The 20,947-nt window shown below is 46.9% G+C and overlaps 1 protein-coding gene across 1 annotated transcript; it reads right to left on the bottom strand.

Annotated features, from left to right (window-relative positions):
- Positions 1-589: 589 nt before the first annotated feature.
- Positions 590-20,570, bottom strand: LOC113450221 (uncharacterized). Its single transcript, XM_026721388.2, has 4 exons — positions 20,141-20,570; positions 7,320-8,226; positions 3,845-3,962; positions 590-2,629 (listed from the first exon to the last, which is right to left on the bottom strand). Exons 2-4 carry the CDS (start codon positions 8,109-8,111, stop codon positions 1,767-1,769), a joined length of 1,773 nt encoding a protein of 590 aa, XP_026577173.2. The 5' UTR covers positions 8,112-8,226; positions 20,141-20,570; the 3' UTR covers positions 590-1,766.
- Between the last annotated feature and the right edge of the window lie 377 nt (positions 20,571-20,947).

Genomic DNA, 20,947 nt, shown 5'->3' with positions numbered 1-20,947 from the left:
GTTGCCTTGGAAAATAGCTTGACCCCCTTCCTCAAATGGCAGCTCCTCAAATATTGGAAGGCTGCTATCCTGTCTCCCATGGACCTTCTCTTCACTAGACTAACCATGTCCAGTTCCTGTAGCCGTCCTTCGTATGTTTTAGTCTCCAGTGCCCTCATCATCCTGGTTGCTCTTCTCTGCACTTTTTCTAGAGTCTCAGCATCTTTTTTTATAATGTGGTGACCAAAACTGGATGCAGTACTCTAGGTGTGATCTTACTAAGGCTTTATAGAGTGGTATTTCTACCTCACTTGATCCCGATTGTATCCCTCTGTTAATACAACTTAGGATTGCATTAGCTTTTTTGGCTGCCGCTGCTGCACACGGCTGGCTCCTATTTAGCTGGTTGTCCACTAAGACTCCAAGATCCCTCTCACAGTTACTGCTGTTGAGCCTGGTTTCACCCAGTCTATATGTGCACTTTGGGTTTTTCTTGCCTAAGTGTAGCTCTTGAACCCTCATCATTTCTGCGGGTCACCAGAAATTCATAGGACATTTTTGGAGCCTAATTCCCTCCCCGAATTAAAACATAGTCTTGTCGACGCCAAAATGCAATTTAGAAAGACTTTATTAAATTTGGACGAAAGAGAGATCTGAAGAGAAATAAAGCAGGGTGCGGTATAAAAAGAACGATTAAATCAAGTAGCTTCTACAATGCCTATATGGAATCACTATAAGCCAAGGTCCATTAACTTGCGTTCCGAGAGCGTATGGATCTTCATGTGCGTTAAAGCCAAAGACGAGAGAGAAAGAAAAATAAAATATACCTGCTAGTGCTTTGAGGTAAAGGGGGAGTGAGGGGGGAGGAGGAGGAGGAGGAAGAGGAGGAAGGCTGAAAGGACGTGGGGGAAACCCCCACCAATCAGAAGCTGGCAAGAACGTGCTGGTTGAACCTTCCCGAAAAGAGGGGGGGGGGGCTCCCTCATCCTTGCCGAGGTGAGAAACCAAAGGTGGTAGGCAGGTTCACTCTGGTAGAGCCTTGACGTGGCATTTCCGACTAGGCCTTCTCACGATGCCAAGTTCACAGCTGCCCTTGGGCCACAGGCGTCAGCAAAAACTGCCCAGGTGCATCCCTGCTGGGCATGTGCCATTTTCCTGATAGGGGGCAACGCTTTAGGATGGACCCAAACTCAAAGTCCATCCCATGGCCGCAAACTTGCCCTCTTCAACGTCCGTAACTCAAACGCCAGGCCCCCCACATCCCCACCCTGCGCGGCTTCAGGAGGGTGGGGGGAGAATCAAAACGGGCAGGGCCCCCCGGCAGTTTCTCTTACGCCGATGCGACCGCTTTGTAAGGAACAAACCTTGGTCGGAGCCAGAGCGAGCCGAAATGTTCACATTGAACTGGTTATAGCGTACATGCAATCCAAGCGTGAGTTAAATCAACTCACTTAAAATATAATCCGTTTTCTTTTTTTTATTTAAAAAAAAAGAAAGTCTAAGAGGTAAGGAAAAGGAAACCGAGGAAAGGAAAAAACCACGATGGCCATAGAGACAATGTCCTATTCACCCATCACATGATCGGTCGGCTTCTCCACACACACACACTGCTGTGTTGTTCCAGCTGTCCGTTAAATGAGAAGGAAGAGAAGGGACGGCGCATACCTGGCGGACAAAACAAAATCTATTCAAGGTGAGGGAAGGACTTTGGGCCTTCTCTTTCAAACGAGTCTGTTCATGCAGGAGGAGTTTTTGGTTTCTGAGCGAAGCGCTTCCCATCAGAGTGCTCAAACCATTTGTCTCCGGGCGTGGATTTTTTCATGCTTGTGAAGGTTGGAGCGATGGCCGAAGCATTTGCCGCAGACCATGCAACGGTAGGGGGTCTCCTTCGTGTGGGTCCTCTGGTGCGCGACATAAGCCGATTTGTCCCGGAAACTTTTGGGACATTCGGGGCACTGGTAGGGTTTTTCTCCCGTATGGATTTTCTCGTGTTGAACCAGCCCGGCGTTCTGAGAAAAGCTTTTCCCGCACGCCCCGCAGTGGTACGGCCTCTCTCCGGTGTGGGATCTTCTGTGCTTCCTAAGAGAAGACGCGTCGCCGAAGCTCTTCCCGCATTCCACGCAAACGTACGGTTTTTCCCCCGTGTGGATCCTCTCGTGGACAATGACATTAGCCCGGTGCCGGAAGCTCTTCCCGCAAACCGAGCAAGGGTAGGGCTTCTCTTCCGTGTGGATCCTCATGTGGACGTGGTAAGCCGAGGTGTTTCGGAAGCTCTTCCCGCAGACGGGGCACTCGTGCGGTTTCTCTCCCGTGTGGATACGCTGGTGCCGGATGACGTCGAACTTGTGGGCGAAACTCTGTCCGCAGTCGACACAATGATACGGCTTCTCTCCCGTATGTGTCCTCTGGTGAGCCAAGAGCCCGCTTTTCTTGCTAAAACTGTGTTCGCAATCCGGGCATGGGAAAGCCTTCTTTGGCACGTGGCTTTTTTCGTGGGCCGTCAGCTGCGAGCGCTGGCTGAAACTCTGCCCGCATTTGGAGCAAATGAAGGGTTTCTCTCCCGTGTGGATGCTCTGGTGGGCCACCAGCACGTCTATCCCCGAAAAGCTCTCGCCGCAGTCCCAGCAGGTGTATGGATTCCCCACCGAAGCTGGAAAAGACACACAGTTGCCTGCTTAACTACTCTGGCCGGTTTGGGACTGATCTGTGTGGACATGCCTTTCGTAGGATCCAATCTGACTACCCTGTTTCTCCAACAATACGGCCTCCCCCAATAGGAAGTCCCAGCATGTTTTATAGGCAGGAAATGAAATTAAGCCCCTCCCCCCAAATTAAGGCCTATATTAAAACATGCAAAATGGGGGGGGGGAAATGGCGGGGGGGGCTTGCCGTTAGGAAGTACTTTTGTTGAACACCCGGATATGGTTTTGCCTACATTGACCCCGATACGAAGTACCCCACCAACGCCGAGGTCAACCTCCAAGCCGTCGCCGCCCACCCGCCTGAAGATGCATGGGGGGGTGGAATTAACTCACCCCCGAAAAGACGGCCTAGCCATTTTTTCGGGGCTCAAAAAAAAATAAAAATAAGACCCGGCCTTGTTATATGAGAAACACGGTAGTTGGAGAGTTTGGCTGGGGAAATTATTGTTTAATTGTATGAATTGGCGTTTGGGAAGCTCAGAGTTCGTTTTACTTCGACATTATCGTGCCGTGTATTCGATAAACAGTAAGATTTTCAGAAACAGGAATGAACCAGGGGTTTTATGTAGATTCTCGACACTGGATGTTGACAGATGCATTCTGTACTACTCTCAGCAGGCAATTCACCTAGAATTGGGGAGGGGGAATTCTTCACTTGCCCCAAAGGCCTCTGAGCGGCTGCTGAAATAAGGAGAGGCGCCTCATAACGTGGCTTTTGTCTCCGCTAGGGAAGCAAGGCTGGGCGGGGGGCCTTCCCAAGGAAAGACACGGACGCCAGTCAGGCCGCTTGGTAGTGCTAGCTCAAGCCTTTTTTTGTAATTGGGCAATGCCAGGATGGTCTCAGAGCACAGGGGAGGCTCTAGGAAAATCCACCCGGCTCAATCCTGGCTTCTTTAACCAAACGGAATGTCAACTAATCGGCAGCTCAAACAGACGGATGGCATCCAAGGTACTTTAAATGGAAACGGACGTTTCGTGATCCCAGAGAAGGGAAGTCAACATTCCTGGAGGTCTGTAATAAAGCGAGCGCAAGAGCGACGCCGCAGCATCACTGGAATAGCTAGGAAACCTGGGGAAGATTTCTGCCTTTGATGCTAGCCTTTTTTTGTTTTTTAAACCTTTTCGCTTGCTGTTTTTGGGTTGAAAGGCTGGGAAATCCTTACCCATTAAAGGGACGTCCTCTTCTTTGTTCTCTCTGAACATCGGCCATTCGCTCGACTCCATCGGCGGCCCTACGGTCCCATGGAAATCCACAGTTGCCTCTTTGAAGGGCCAGAGACCCTAAAAAAAACAGCCAGACCCAACAGCAACAGTAGCAGAAGGGAAGGAGTGAGAGGTGAGGAGGATCTGGACTTTCCCGCCAGCCTAGCTGCACACCCGATCCCCAAACCCACACATACTAACTGGGAAAATAACCGTCTGTCTACATATATATAGATCGGGGGAGTCAAAGTCAATTTATTGAGGGTTGCCTCAGGGTTGTGTGTCACCTTGGGGCGGGGGGACAGGGTTGTGGGGCCGGCTCAATGTCACTGGCTCAATTTTTGCTGGCAGAGGGGCTGCCGGAGGCCATCGCGGCTGAAAATGGAGCACAGGTAGGCCACGCACAGGCTCCGTTTTTCACTGGCAGAAGGCTGCAGGAGGAGGCTATTGCGGTTAAAAATGGAGCCTCCTGCGCTCCATTTTTGCTGACAGAGACCCCGCAGGCCGGTCCATCGCTCTTTCCAGGGTGGCCACGCACGCCAAATCTGTTCTTCATTGCCAATTAACTGTGGGGATTCACTTGAGAACCCTGGCAAGGAAGGTCGTAAAATGGGGGCAAAACTTACTTAACAACTGTCTCTCACATAACGGCAGAAATGTTGGCCTCAATTGTGGTCGCTAAGTCAAGGACCGCCTGCATGGTCTAGGGCAGTGATGCTGAACCTTTTTGTTGTGGTGTGCCAAAAGCGCGCGCGCCCCAGCACCCACGATGCAATGCACCCTCCCCTGCGCATGCGTGCGCCAACACACACCCCGCCCCCTTACCTGCACTGTGCATGCACGTGCCTCCCAGCTGGTTTTCGGCCCATTTGAAGCCTCCCGGAGACTCGAGGGAAGCCTCTGCAGCCTCGGGAGGCTGAAAATGGGCCCATTTCGGCACTTCCGGTATTTCCAGAAGGCCCGTTTTTCGGCCTCCCGAGGCTGCAGAGGCTTCCCTTCGAGCCTCCGGGAGGGCGAAAACGCCTCAAACAGGCCGAAAATCAGCCGGGAGGCGCAGACATGCGCAGTGCAGGTAGGTTTGGCTGGGGCTTGTGTGCCTGCACAAATGGCTCTGCGTGGCACTGTGGCACGTGTGCCATAGGTTCACCATCACGGGTCCAGGGTTTCTGTGGCTGAATTTGTAATAGGACTCCCCATTACACTAAACGCCAAGAAGCCTCAGAGAGCGCAGTCCAGGCTTAAGGCTGGAGCCGAGGAACATCTGGATAGCCTCATTTCAATTACCCTCCTTTTCAGATATTGGACAAGGGCCCTTCTCAAAGCTAAAAGAGGGCAAGAACTGCTTGATGACCTCTGATGTTGAAAACCTGCACTCTGCTGCTGTAGCGGTAGTCCTCCACTCACATCAGTTCACCTAGTGAGCGTTCAAAGCTACCACAGCACTTGAAAAAAGCGACTTGTGACCACTTTTCACAGCATTCCCCCCAGTCATGTGATCAAAATTCCAAGACACTTGTCAACTGACTCATAGTTATGTCGTGGGGTGATGTCATCCAGGGGTGGCCTTCAAAATATTTAGCAAAGGGTTCTCTGGCCGGTTGCTGGGTGGGCGTGGCCTAGTTGGCCTCGTGCACCATGGGGAGGGGGGCTGTTTTTGTCCTCCCTGGGCTCCGGAGGCTTTCCTCAAGCTTCTGGGAGGATGAAAATGGCTTTCCCGGGGTCTCTGGAGGACGGAAACAGGCCCGTTTCTGGCCTTCCGGAACCTCTTGGAGGCCTGTTTTGTCGCCCTTCCGGAGCCACCGCACAGGCCCTGCACTTAACTGGGATCCAAAACAAGCGCATGGGGAATCCTGGGAGGGGCGGGGTGGAGCCAGCCAGGGGTGGGATTTGCCGCTTCGCCGAACCGCCAATAAAATGAACTACTGGTTCGCTTGAACCGGGGCGAACCGGTAGCACCTGCCCCTGAGGTAATTCTTTTTCGCGACCTTTTGGCAAGCAAAGTCCATGGGGAAGCCAGATTCACTTAACGTCCCCGAGGCAAACGTAACAACTGTGGCAAGAAAGGTTGCAAAACGGGGCAAAAAAAAAATTCACTGAACGCAGGTTTCACTTAGCAACAGAAAAGTTGGGCTCCATTGCGGTCATAAGCCGAAGACCCCCCTATACTTTTCTACGCCTGCTCCTTGGCTGATTTAAATTTTTGCCGTTTAAAACATTCCAACGCTGGGTTCCTCCTGATTTATGGGAAACAAGCCCTTGAAAACTCGGCAATTCCTAATCCTGAATTGAAGTGGTATCTTTCCTGGCTCTGCGCAGTTGCATTAATCTTCCATTCCTGCAATTCCAAACAAATTCCAAACATTCTGGAGAGACTGGGCCTTCCCGTCTGAGGGTGGGGGGAAGCAAACATTTTCAGCCTCTCTTGCCTGTCTGGAATTTGAAAGCATTGCACAAAATGGCTGATGAAGCAAGGCCTTTCTTTAACGGTCTCAAAATGGCAGCCAAAAGGCCCAGGGAACTTAACAAGCCATTGAAGAGATGGTTTTTTTCCCAAGCTCTCTTTTTCTTTTTTCTTTTCAAACGGGCATGCAATTTTCCAAACTGAACACTCAGGCATATTTTTTTTTTTTTTTGGGGGGGGGGGGGAAACACATGAAAACAGTCTGAAAAAGGGTTACAGGTAGTCCTCAACTTACGACAGTTTGTGCCTTGTGCCTCGTGACCGTTTTTACACTGACGGCGATTTGCGGCGTGCACCTGGTCACGCGCGATCGGAATTCGGATGCCTGGTGACCGACTCAAATTTATGACGGTTGCAGCGTGCTGGAATTGCAAGATCCCTTTTTGACGACCTTGTGACAAGCAAGGTCAGTGGGGCAGCCAGATGGGCTCAGCAACCGTGGTTACGCACTTCACAAGTGCAGCGATTCGCTTCGCAACCGCTGGCAAAGCAGGTTGTGAAGTGGGGCAAAGCTCATCTCACAAATGTCTCGCTTAGCAGCAGAAATTTGGGGGCTCAACTGTGGTCATAGGTCAAGGACTACCATTATAAAAACATTTAATTTTGCCTGGAGGAACAGGAAGGGGGTGAGGAATACGCTCAAAATTGGCCCAACCTGATTCTCTTAGGTAGAAGAGGAAGAAAATAGCCGTTAGATTATTTAGATTTTGTTATGATGTTTTGACTAGATCTGTGTTTCTCAGCTTTAGCAACGTGAAAGTGTGTGGACTTCAACTCCCAGAATTCCCCAGCCAGCTATGCTCTGCTGGCTGGGGAATTCTGGGAGTTGAAGTCCACACACCTTCACATTGCCAAGGTTGAAAACATTGCGGTAACCTGCTGTTCCTCTCCAATCAAATTTGGGTGGCCACGCTTGATGTCGCTCGCCGAGCCTCCGTTTTCCCAGTTCCTCCTTCCCAACCCCTCCTTCTCACCTGCCGTTCCCCCTGCTCTGTCCCTTGCTGACGTCCCAGGAAATTCTCAGCCAGGCTAACCGCTTGAAAGCAGGTCTCTGGATGCCCGGCTCGGACCCAGTTCTGCATTTCTTCGGGCAAAATGGACAGGAACTGCTCCAAGATCACCAGCTCCAGGATCTGGCTTTTAGAACGCCGCTCCGGTTGCAGCCAGCGATGGCAGAGCTTCCACAGCATGCCGCAGACTTCGCGGGGACCCTCGGCGTCCTGGTAGCAGAACTGCCGGAAACACTGGCGTTCAATGTCCAGGCTGGCGCCGGTCACTTCCAGGCCCTCTTCCCCAACCTCTATGAACTCAGTCTTGTCTTTCGCGCAGGCGCTGTTGACCAACGGCCGGGCTTCTTCGCCAATGTGCAAGAGGGGCTGGATTATCCTGTTCTGCCGGCGATGCAGGCCGACGTCGGTGGTTTCCTCCAGGGAGGAGAGTTCGGCCTCCGAATGGACGCTTCCTTCCACCTTCAGCAGCTGCTCATTCCCTGCCTCAGAAACCGGGGACTGTTTGCCTATCATAAACTTCTCTTCTTCCACTTCCAAGCAACAGTCTTCCGGATTGGCCGCCGGCTCCTGCTTAATGGCTTCCGCCGTTACTCTTTCCGCGGATTCTTTGGCTCTCTCCGAAGGAATCCTGAGAGGCCTCTCCACCACTTCCTTCTTGGGTTCAGCTTCTTTCTGGACCTCGACTTTCAGGCCATCTTCCACGCTGGCATCTTGCTGGAGACCCAAGCCAGCCGGGTTTCTGTGTTCCCCTGCCATCGTCGCTTCTTAATGCTTAATCTGGCCGGGTATCGGTCCTGGGAAACTGTTCCTCGGGGCGGGAAGGGATGCTGGTGCAGGAATTGGAGACGGGTTCGCAAGGAAGCGTTCTGGCCTGGAATTAAAAAAGAAAAAATAAATAAATAATCCAAGGGAATGGTATAACCCCATGGTGGCAAACCTATAGCACCCGTGGCAGAAGTGGCACGTAGAGCCGGCTTCGCCGGCATGCGAGCCGTTGCACCAGAGCAGGTCCACTGAGCGTGCATGCCCGCCGCCCGCCCGCCAGCTAATCGTTGGGTAGCTGCCACGCATGTTGGGGGACCGCTTGGGAGACGCGCTTTTGGCATGCGAGGACGGAAAAGTTAGCCATCGCTGGTATAACCAAGAAAGGAGACTATTTATAGCTCAGGGTTGAAGTGAGGGGGTGGCTTGGCGCTCTCTGAGTTTGTTTGTTTTCTTGCAGACCTTTTTATTACCCAAACTAGGTAATGCATCGTCAGTGCTGGTAAGGAGTGGGGTTTGCTGTCAGTTTATATTTTGGTTTCTTGCCTGTCTGGGTGGGACGGTCTTAAGGGATTCCTTGGTTGGGCCAGTGTTGACTAACCTTTTGGGGCACCTGTGCCAAAAATTGTGTGTGGGCTCGCAAGCGCTGCTTGCATGCCAGCAGTCAGAAGGCAATGTGTGCGTCCCCCCCATGTCCTGTGCATGCATGCGCAATTCCCCCACCCTTCCTCCTTACCTGCACCGCACCTCCCAGCTGATTTTCGGCCCATTGGAGGCCTTTTTTGGCCTCCCAGAGGCTTGAGGAAAGCTTCTGCAGGCCGAAAAAATGGGCCCGTTTCATCACTTCCGGTATTTCCGGAAATACAGGAAGTGACAAAACGGGCCTATTTTTTTTGGTCTCCAGAAGCTTTCCTCAAGCATGGTGCAGAAAAGGTTAGCCATCATTGCTCTACCCAAACCAATGGACAAAAGATGGCTTAATATTCAATAGAAATTTATTAATTTCTACGAGTAGATTGTCATAAACTAGCCTAGGGAAGAGACAACTAAAATTGGAGTAACCTTTCAGAATTTGCAACTTAAGAAGATTTGACCACACTGGTTTTTCCAATCCGAGATCTCCCAATCTGATTTGTGCTTGTATCATCCCAATAATCGTTAATTAATATTGATACCCTGAGCACGAAGCCAGTTATTGTTATACAGTAATACAGTTATACAAACTGAAGCCAGTTATTGTTCTGACCCAACCTTGTTCCAAGGAAACAAACACCAAACCGAGGTAACAGCAAAACCTTTTAATGATTCTTTACGAATTCCGTTCCTTCCCGGTTAAAAGGCTGTTTCAAACTAATTGTCTCTGATGAGAACGAGCCTTGCCAAGGTTGTGCAAGGCTGCCAAGAACACTACATAAAGTTTCCAAGAAATATTTCAAACACAAAGAGTCTCCAAACACCAACCAAGATATTCCGAACATCCACAAGGCTTGAGGGCAAAACCTTCTTTGCTTCCTGCAAAGAACTCCGGTTTCTCAGCTGGCTTTTATCTCTTAAGGGAGGGGCCATAACCTTGCAACCTTACTCCCGAGTCACCCGGGCTGCTGCAGCTGCTCTTTCCTTCAAGCAGCCCTGCGTGCACATGCAATTGGGCGCAGGCTCCTCGGGAACCTCTTCATCATTGCTGCCAGCTCCACAATCTCCAAAGGCAGCATTCCACTCCCTGATGGTCCTGGCCCCATCCCTGCATCACACGCAGGCTCCTCATCTGAGTCCTCGCTCTCCGAGACCTCAGCCGTCCGCACCTGCTGCTGGCGAACCACAACAGTTATAGAGATATGGCATTGTTACCCAAGGTTTTTGTCAATTAGGCTGATAAACAGAGGCGGCGGACTTTGAGGAGGTACTCATAGGATTACTTTTCCGATCTGTGTGTACATATCTGCCTTTGCCTCTCCCGCATCACTTTCCAGACAGGCTGTAATTCCTTTTTTTTTCTGAAAGAAACAAACTGGCTATTGTTCAGACTCTGTGAAAGACTAGGGAAGGAAATATTTGGAGAAACCCTGACCTAGTGAAATCAAGTTGCAAGTATTTCATCGCATAGGAAATATCTGAGATAAATACCAAAGGAAATGTTCACACCCGGGAGCAACAGATCGTTGCACAGAGAGTCCTCGACTTACAGCAGTTCATTTAGTGACCATTCAAAGTTACCATGGCCCTGGAAAAAAAAAAAAGCTCTTAGGATTGTTTTTCACACTCAAGACCCCAAGTGAGCCAGGCGAGTTTTGCGCCCTTTTACAACCTTCCTTGTTTACTGTTGTTAAATGAATCACTGCGGTTGTTAAGTTAGTCACACGGTTGTGAAATCAATCTGGCTTCACCCGTTGACTTTGCCGGTTGACTGCGGGATCTCGGGAGACAGTAACAGTCATCAACACGAACCACTAGACACAAGGGCAGTTTTTCCCCCCGAATGCCATCAACTAATTTAACTCTGCTAAACAACTAATTCCCACAACACTGTCAAACTATTTACTAAGACTGTATTACTATTCTTCTACTCATCCTTCCTATTACCTATCTCTTCCCACTTATGACTATAACTGTATTGCTTGTAACTTTACAATTTATATTGTTTTATTTGTTCCCTAATATGATTTGATCGCTTATTTGTATCCTCTATGACTATTATTAAGTGTCGTACCTGACGATTCTTGACTCTTGACAAAAGTATCTTTTCTTTTGTGTGCACTGAGAGCATTTGCACCAAGAAAAAATTCCTTGTGTGTCCAATCACATTTGGCCAAAAAAAAAAAAAAAGAATTCTATTCTATTCCTATTCCGTTCTATTCTAATTACCAATCGTAGGAATTTTGATCACGGGACCAAGAGGATGCGGCAATGGTTGTTAAGTGTGAAAAACATAGTCCCTTTTTTTTTCAGTGCCTATGTAAACTTTGAATGGTCACTAAATGAACTGTGGTAAGTTGAGGACTCGCTGTACTGGAGCAGCTGGTGCAGAAATCAGATTGCAGACTGCCGGTCCGATCCACTGGTTTTATGCACCTGCAAATGGCAGGCAGGCTGGACAGACTTTTAGGAAGGGAAGCAAGAAGATTTTATAAAAAGGGAAACTGGAATTTCCAGAAGGCTGAGTTGCTCACCAAAACTGGGCAAGGGAAAGGAGAGAGAGAGAGAGAGAGAGAGAGAGGAGGGAGAGAGAGGAGAGGGAGGGAGGAGAGAGGGAAGATAGAGGGGAGAGGGAGGGGAGAGAGAGGAGAGAGGGAGAGTGGGGGAGGGAAGAGGAGGGAGAGGGAGAGAGAGGGAGGAGAGAGAGGGAGGGAGGAGGGAGGGAGAGGGAGATGAGGAGGAGGGAGGAGAGAGAGAGAGAGAGGGGGGGAGGGAGAGAGAGGAAGGAAGAGAGGGAGAGAGGAGGGAGGGAGGGGGAGGAGAGGGGAGAGAGAGAGAGAGGGAGGGAGCAAGAGGGAATTGAGAGGAGAGAGGGTGGGAGGGAGAGGGAGATAGAGGGGAGGGAGGAAGAGAGAGGGAGGGGGAGAGAGAGTAAGAGGGGGGAGGGAGGGAGAGAGAGGGAGAAAGAGAGGGAGAGAGAGGAGGGGAGGGAGAGAGGGAGGAGAGAGGGGAGGGAGAGAGAGAGGGGAGGGAGGAAGGAGGGAGGGGAGACAGAGGAGGGGAGGGAGAGAGAGAGGGAGGAAGAGAGGGAGGAGAGGAGGGAGGGGAGATAGAGGGGAGGGAGGAAGAGGAGAGGAGGAGGGGAGAGAGAGAGTAAGAGAGGGGAGAGGGAGGGAGGAGAGAGAGGGAAGAGAGGGAGAGGGGGAGAGGGGAGGGAGAGAGGGAGAAAGAGAGGGAGGGAGAGAGGAGGGAGAGAGGGGAGGGACAGAGGGAGGGAGGAGAGGGAATTAGAGAGAGGAAAAGAGAGAGAGAGGAAAAGAGAGAGAGAGAGAGAGAGAGAAACAAAAGGCGGATTGATCAGAGAAGGAAGACCAGCATTGAACTTGAATGGGCAGCTGTCATCCATGGATCAAGTTACCTGACTGACTACCAGGCTTGACTGTTGGGAATGGGTGGAGAAACAAGATGTGTAGAGAGAAAACACAGGCAGTCCTCAACTTCCAACAGTTCATTTAGTGACTGTTCAAAGCTTCAACGGCACTGGAAAAAAAAGTTACTTAGGACCGTTTTTTTAACCGTTTCGACCGTTGCCGCCTCCCCAGGGTCCCCTGATCAAGATCCAGGCGCTTGGCCACTGACTCGTATTTATGACCCCGAGTCATGGGATTCTCCTTTTGCCACCTTCCCACAAGCCGAGTCAATGGGGAAGCCAGGTTCACCGAACAACCGGGGTTACTAATTTATCCACTGCAGAAGATTCACTTCATCAACTGTGGCAGGAAAAGCAGTAAAAAAACGGGGCAACGCTCACTCAAGAAATGTCTCGCTGAACAACAGAAATGTTGGGCTCTACTGGGGTTGTAAGTCGAGGACTGCCTGTATACCAAGAGTCTGGCGACGCCACGCAGCCCGCAGTCCTTGAAACGGACGGGGGAAACCACTGAAATTTACCTCACGAGGCGGCTGTCCAAACCTCTTCTTTAAAAAGAGACGGGAGGAATTTACAACCTCTACAGACGAGACAGTTCCGATGTTGCACGGACTCGCCAGAAAGTTCATCCTTCTCTTTCGATCTAGTGGACATGAGCTGCAACTTATTTCTGCTATTTCAGATTCTAACAGAGGAATGATTGAGTCTGTCACCCGCACCTCTACAAATGTCTAGTTTGGTTCTGCAACCCAACAAGGCAGACGCAGACTTCAGAGAGTAATTAGGACTGCCGAAAAAACAGGCTTCCATCCTGCCTTCCATCGAGGACGTGTTTACGGCACGAGTCAAAAAGAAGGCTGTGAAAATATTTACAGACCCCCTCACATCCCGGACATAAACTGTTTCAACTCCTTCCCACAAAGCGAGGCTACAGAGCACTGCACACCGGAACCATTTAGTTTACTTTATTGTCATTGCACCTCGTGCAACAAAAGCAAACACCGTCTTCGGTGAACATCATGACCATGAAAATAAAACACAAAACACACATCCTTCACACTCCACACATTGAACCGGAAACCCCCGATACTGCAATAACACTGCACTGTACAGCAGAATTCAAAAGAGCTACTGCCCTGGGAGAGAAGCTGTTTTTCAGCCTATTTGTCCTTGTTTTTATTCTCCTGTACCGTCTGCCAGATGGTAATAGTTCAAAAAAAGGGTTCCCAGGATGAGATGGATCTTTGAGAATGTTTTGAACTTTCTTAGGGCAGCAGGAGCTATAAAGCTCTTCCAAAGAGGGGAGAGGGCAACCCGTGATCCTCTGGGCAATGACCTTAACCCTCTGGACTGCTCTCCTATTTCCAATTGGCAAACCATACAGAGGTGCAGTAAATTAAGATACTATCTATGGTGCAGCGGTAGAAGGTCACCAGCAGTTTTTCATTCGGTTGTTGTTTTCTGAGAAGCCTCAGGTAGTATAATCTCTGCTGGGCCCTTTTGACCAGGGCTGCAATGTGAGCACCCCCAGGTCAGGTCCTCTTTTAGGGTAACACCCAGAAATTTAAAACTGTCCATTTGCTCCACTTGGTCTCCATTGATAAGCAAGGGCTGGATGTCTGATCTCTTCCTTCTATATAAGCTCCTTGGTCTTACCGGTGTTGGACCAACCAGGACCAACTAGACACAAGGACAGTTTTTCCCCAAACCCTATCACTCTGCTAAACGAATATTTCCCTCAACAATGTCCAACTATTTACAAAGTCTACACTACTATTACTATTAATCTTCTCATCACCCATCCCCTCCCACTTGTGACTGTATGACTGTGACTTTGTCGCTTGTATCCTTACGATTTATATTGACTGCTTCCTAGTATGATTTGATTGCTTTCTGTACCCTATGACTGTCATTAAGTGTTGTACCTTGTGATTCTTGACTCTCCACAAATGTATCTTTTCTTTTATGTACACAGAGAGCATTTGCACCAAGACAAATTCCTTGTGTGTCCAATCACACTTGGCCAATAAAGTATTCTATTCTATTCTATTCTATTCTATTCTATCCTATTCCTATTCCTATTCTATTCTTCTATTCTATCCTATCCTATCCTATCCTATCCTATCCTATCCTATCCTATCCTATCCTATCCTATCCTATTCTTATTCTATTGTATAGGTAGCCCTATATAGTGCTGAAAAACAAAGCCATAAAATTGGCCATGGTCACATGATGACTCAGTTTACGACAGTCATGAGTTGTGACTGATATTATAACCGATCAAACGAGGACTACTTGTGGTGGAAAACCATTTTTAAATCTTTTTCTCTATATTGGAGCTTTGCTTTATGTACCTGATAACATCACGTCCTCCTTTTCTCTGGACAAAACACCCCATCTTCCTCACAGTGCACTTTCTCAGCAAAAGAAAATCACTGGTAATCCTCAACTTACAATAGTTCACTTAGTGACCAATCAAAGTTACAATCCCACTGAAGAAAAGTGACTTATTCTGACCCCGTTTCACACTTACAATGCATCCTCCCCCATCCTCACGTGATCAAAATTCAGATGCTTGGAAACTGATCCATATTTACGACCGTTGCTGTGTCCCAGGGTCGTATGATCCCTTCTTGCGGCCTTCCGACAAGCAAAGTCAAGGGGGAAGCCAGATTCACTTAATAATCTTGTTGCTAATTTAACAACTGTGGCAAGAAAGGTTGCAAAATGAGGCAAAACTCTTAAGTACCTGCCTTTCATAGCAACAGATATCTGGGCTCAGTTGTGGTCATAAGTCGAGCTGTATCAATCTATTCACAAAATGAAGTTATGCTAAATTTAGGAGCCAGCCTCATTTTTCAATATATTCTTTTATTGATCCTTTAGTGCAGAATTGATTGTTCTCCCTCTCTGAGAACGAAATAGGCCATGTTGCCTGCAATAAAGCTAAGGATTTTCTAAAAGCATTTAAAAAAGGAGGAAAAACTGGGTTAGATTACCGTATTTCCCCATGTATAAGCCACCCCTTTTTTCTAAAATTTTCAAGCCCAAAAAGTAGGGGGGTGGCATATACAAAGCAGGTACACTTTTTATACGTGAAAAATGCATAAAATAATAAAGTAGGAATAAACTGGTTTTCCAGCAGTATGCTATACTGTTTTGTAAAAATTGTACGTGATGATACGATTACGAGTGCGAGTACGCGATAGAAATGCATACGCTAGGCATCGGCCTGAATGCTTCGTTCCTACTCTCGTTCCGATGCGTAGATTGCTAGCGTCGCCGCACCGCTTCGCCTCATGACCGAAGTTGTAGATCTAGACGTCGAATTTTGTTTCTTTGTAAATTTTCTTTCTTTATAACTTGTTTCTCTAATAAAATATTTTTTTCAAAACTTCACAGTCCAAAAATTGGGGGGGTGGCTTATACAAAGGGGGTGCTTATACATGGGGAAATACGGTATATCCAGGGATTTTTTTCACTTCAGTCATTTCTGACTTGAGGGTCAGAAAACTATTCCAAATCATAATTTTCTCAGGTTACAAAGCAGGAAGGGAAAAACAAAGTAGCTCTGTATTATTATCTTTGCTGAAACAGCAGCTCCTTAAATGGTTAAGTTAGTTCATCAAAAACTATTCAACTTGGTTTCCTAAACTGTTTCTTCCAACATGTACACTAAGAACCGATAGCCAACTTTTTATTTTGTTGTTCCCATTTCTGTTTTCTACCTTCCCTCTTAAATGTTAATCCTTAAAAGCATAACTTTAAGATCAAAGATTGCATCTTAAGCCTTTCTGTTGATATTACTGCTTTTTATAAACCATTCCAGAAGCCATTGTTTGCTAAAGAATTAAGAATATTGCTTTGAGCAAGATTTTTTTTTTTTAACCAAGATAATTAGAGTGCCATCCCTTAATTCTTTCCTTAATTTGTATCTCTGAGATAGTTATGTTGAATGGAATTTTGTTCAATATATCTGGAAGGATATATTGGACAAGAATTATTGCTCAACTTACTTTTCATTCTAAAATTATGCATTTAAATTCAGAGTAGTTTTCCTGATTAGACTACATCATGGAAAAGCTATCATTCAAAACAGAATATATAATATACATGTACCTTATTTTTGTTTTGTAGTGTGTAGGAAAATCTTTAACAAGCTTTGGAAATGAAAAAAGCTCCAAGTTGCTCTATTCTGTAATCTGAAGTCTAATAAATGTAGAATTTTAGTTCTCTCCAACACAAGGTGTTATATTACACTGTATTTATGTTTTAAACTGTACACTTTCAGGTCTTATATGTGCAAATAGGGTGCACGGGTTGCGCTGTTTGTTTTCATTAGAGTGGCAGTTAAGTTCTAACAATATTCCAGAGTGATGGACTGAAGAAACTTCTTGAGTGAAAAATGAAACGTTTTTTTAAAAAAACAAAAAACCAGAAAGTCTAGTTACCTTTTGGATATCCCAGAGTGATATATATATCGATCTTTCAGAAAGGCTTATATAAGATAGCGGATCAAGCTTTTTCGACATGCATTCTTATTTGTTATAATGAGCAATGTTACATTTATAAACCATGGATTTTGACATTAAACATTATAGATTTTTCCCTTCGTTTGTTTCTGGATTTTGCCACACCACACACATCAATGATCAAATCTGTGCTCCAAAACAACAGAGAGAATCAGGAAGTTATAGTCATATAAAAAGATGCTGTTAAAAGGATGAAGGCTTTCTTTTAAAAAAATATCAATCAAAATGAGATCAAATCAACATCTGCATTCTGCCCTTTCTGTAGTATATCTTCCTTTCCACCGAAATAAAATCTGGCTACCTTCTTGCTTACAGTTTAGAAGGGAGCTGAAAAGATTATCTTTTTAACTAGGCCTTCTGTTGTTGGCTTTTAATGACAGATTTACATTAACATGTTTGTAAATTGCCTAGAGCCAGTAGGATTATGAGTGTGTTAAAATCACCTAAAACTGTGTGAAATAATTCAAATTCACTGCAAGATTTTTTTTTTTTAACCTTATAAAATCCACCGTAGGGCAATATCTTTTTAAAAGGCAAGTCAAAATGGCACAATTTGAAATCTCCTGAACATTTAATTAGAGCTGGACTGCATAAAGCCAGGATTTAAAAGCAGCAAACATTGTACCTCTGAAAAGAACAGAAACACAATTTTTTTAAAGAAGGTGATTTCTGGTTCTGCTTTTTAGTTTGATTGATACAGTGACAGAAGCAATGCTTACCCATATAATACAAAATCGTTTGTAAAATTAAGTTACTTCATATCCCAGTTGCTGGGGCATCTTAGTTTGGGAAAATATACTATTAGGATTGAGTTATGAGAGAAAGCATTTCATCAGGTGAAGAAACAATTTTTTGTTCTCCTCCCTAATTCAGGATTTAAAGAATAAAACATCCATTCAGACCAGACCAGAGAGTGCATATCTATAGAACAAAGAAAACATATATGATTCCTCCCCAAGACTTAAATATTTTTCTCTCTCGAGTGGATTTTAAGAGTTAATATTCTGTTTCCAAATGGTTTGCTTTACTTGAAGCACTGATCTGGATTAGGAGCACCTTTAAAGTGCTATTTATTAAAATAATGCTCTGATTTTCTAAGAATGACTTCATACCAGCTGTAACCCATCTCAAAATATCATTAATCTGGAACGGTGAAATAAAAACTCTTTAAAAAATTGTTGGCTCTTCATATAATGTATCTACTTTAAAGTAAAAGTATCTGTTTATGATCTTATATGTCAGAAAAAAAATATATGCTGAAAAGACCAACCATACAGTTAGACAATGAGCGAGATTTAAGGGTATCCCTTCTTCTTAATGCTTTTTTGATGGCAATGCATGCTATTTTACTTATTCCAAAATGTAGAAAGGCAACACATACAATATTCTAGAGCTCTTCTATTACAGCTAGTCCTCTACTTACAGCCACAGTTACAATCACCATTGACCCCAAAATTTCCATCGCTAAGTGAAACACATTAATTAAGTGAATTTTGCCCCATTTTACAAGTTTCGCCAGAGCTGTTAAGCGAATCACTGCAGTTGTTAAAGTAGTAACATGGCTGTTAAGTGAACCTGGCTTCCCCTTGTCAGAAGTTCACAAAAGGGGAATCCCATGACCCCAGGACATTCCAACAGTCATAAATATGAGTCAGTTGCCAAGCATCTCAATTTCGATCCCACGATCACAGAGAAGGCTACCACAGCCGTTGTGAGGGTGACAGTCACATGTCCCCTTTTTTTTTCAAACAGTCACTAAACGATTTGTTGTAAGTTGAGGACCACTTGTCATTAACTTAGCTCAATAGTGCTTTAAAATATTATAAACTGAAAAAAATAATCTCTCTCTATATAAAAGCGAAATAGCACGCACGCATCATCACAAAATCTCCAGAATTGTAAAGCTTACAAACTTGAAATTTGGTATGTATGTTCCTCTTGGCTTCTAGGTGCTCACTAAGAAAGGATTTTTTTGAAATTACCACCAAAACATTAGTATTTCCTATATTATTATTATTAACACTCTCTGATGCTAAGGAGTTCTACTCCCCCTCCTTACCTGAAAATAAATGTTTTAAATGCAAAACACAAGCAGAGGAGTTTCAGTTTCACAGGGCCAAGCAGGTACAGAATAGTACACCAAGCAGTGTACTAAAGGTACAGAACAGTTGAGCTAAGCCACGGCCAGGCTCCTTGCTGTCTCTTTGCTCACACAGCAAATACTGTTTCAGTTTCCAAACAGCCCTCAACTCACACTGACAGGACACTAACCAGATGAATACCGATGGATCTTGTAGGCAGAGGCAGAATTTTTTCCCCCTTATTTTCCTTCCCAAAAACTAATGACCACCAGAGCATTAGTATTTCCTATATTATTATTATTAACATGCTCTGATGCTAAGGAGTGCCACTCCCCCTCCCCACCTGAAAAGAAATCTGTTCCAACTGCAGCTGAGCTAAGCCACGCCCAGGCTCCTTGCTGTCTCCTTCTTGCTCACACAGCAAATACTCTTCCAGTTTCCAAACAGCCCTCTACTCTCTCACACACTGACAGGACACTAGCCGGATGAATACCGATGGATGCTGGTAGGTCGAGGCAGAACTCCCCCCACTCCCTTATTTTCCTCCCCCAAAACTGGCCGGATCACATACGGAAGAAGCAAGGGTAACCCTGCTAGTTAATGATAAATAACTGCCCTGCCACAGCCTCCATCTCCCCTGGCTGGCGCCCCCTGGCCTTTCTAAAACAGAGGTGGAAAACCCATCCAGTGGCCGTCGGGACTACAAACCCCAGGCTTCCCAGCCAATATGAAACCTTAAGGACCCGCTTCCTCCTCCGAGGTCTCTGGAAGGGACCCTTCTGGGGGGCTTCCTCCTCCGACCCCTTTCTGGGGAAGGGGATAAACAGATCATCAGAGTTGGAAAGGGACCTTGTAGGTCATCCAGTCCAACCCCCCACCCCGCCCAAGCGGGAGACCCTACACCATTTCTGACCGATGGGAGTCCAATCTCTTCTTGAAAGTCATGGGGGACCGTTATGGCCGGGTGGAGGGGAAAAGAAGGAGGGAAGCGGCTGTGGCTTCTTCCCCAACCCCGGGGTTTGCAAGGACGACCGGGAGGGGGCTGGATTGCTGGAGATCGGAGACCCCACCCCACCCCAACCCCGGGATCTTTGGGCGGGGGATGGGGGTGTCTCCGGCCAAGCGCTTCCCTCCAGCCCCCGCCGCATCCTCGGGGTGGCTGGAAGGGGCGAAGTAACGGTAGGAGTCAACCGAGGCTCCACGTGGGCGACGTGCCCGAGGAGGCTGCCCTGCTGGGGGCTCCCGCAGATCCCCCTCCTCCTCCCGGCTGCTGATTTCAATGGGGGGGCTGCTGCTGCTGCTGCTGCTGATCCGGGCTGCCCTGCCAGCGGCCTCCCCGAGACTCACCGGCCTCTTCCGCCCGCAAGAGCGGCAAAATCCCCGACTCGGCTTCGGAAGCGCCGCTTCAAGTGCCTGGTGCGGTGGGGGCGGGAGGGGAGGAAGCAAGAGAGACGGCAGACGCCCCGAGAGCGGAGGGTGCAAGGGGAGGGGGAGCGTGGGGATTTAAAAAAAAAAGAGAGAGAACGCAAACGATCTTCGTCACATCCGGTCTGGGTCTCTTCGCTTTTATTGATTTTAGTTTTTCCTCCCCTGACGAGGCGCTCTAGGAACCCCTTCCTCCCCACCGCCCGCCCCAAACTCCCCGAAGGTTCTCGGTGATAGGAGGAACCGCCGGCGAGAGACTGTCTAGCCGGCGGCGATCGGTACACAGTAAAAAAAGGAAAGCCGGATGGTGAGGAGGAGGAGGATGGCTCCGCTTCGGAGGGTAAAGAGGGCTAGAGCGGTCTTTTTCCTATGCTCTGCGGGAAATTAACCCTTCCCTTACCCAGTTCGCCCAGAGAGAGGCCCTCTCCTCTTCCTTTCCATAGGTTTTGGCAAGCATGGACAAGTGGATGGGTTTTTTGGGGGTGTGTGTGTGTGTAAATAACATTTGAGGAAAAGCTAGCTCTACATTCTGAAACTTTATTTATTTATTTATTTATTTATTTTATTTTATTTTATTTTTATTTTATTTTAGCTTATCTTATCATTTCATTTCATTTCATTATTTTATTTTATTTTATTTTTTTATTTTATTTTATTTTTTATTTTTTTATTATTTTTTATTTATTTTATTTTATTTTATTATTTTATTTTATTTTATTATTTATTTTA

Source organism: Pseudonaja textilis, chromosome 2 (assembly GCF_049901715.1).
Source record: "Pseudonaja textilis isolate UNSWEBS1 chromosome 2, rPseTex1.2, whole genome shotgun sequence".
Taxonomy (NCBI): Eukaryota; Metazoa; Chordata; class Lepidosauria; order Squamata; family Elapidae; genus Pseudonaja; species Pseudonaja textilis.
The sequence above is the reverse complement of the archived record's forward strand: the minus strand, read 5'-3'. Positions and strand labels throughout refer to the sequence as shown.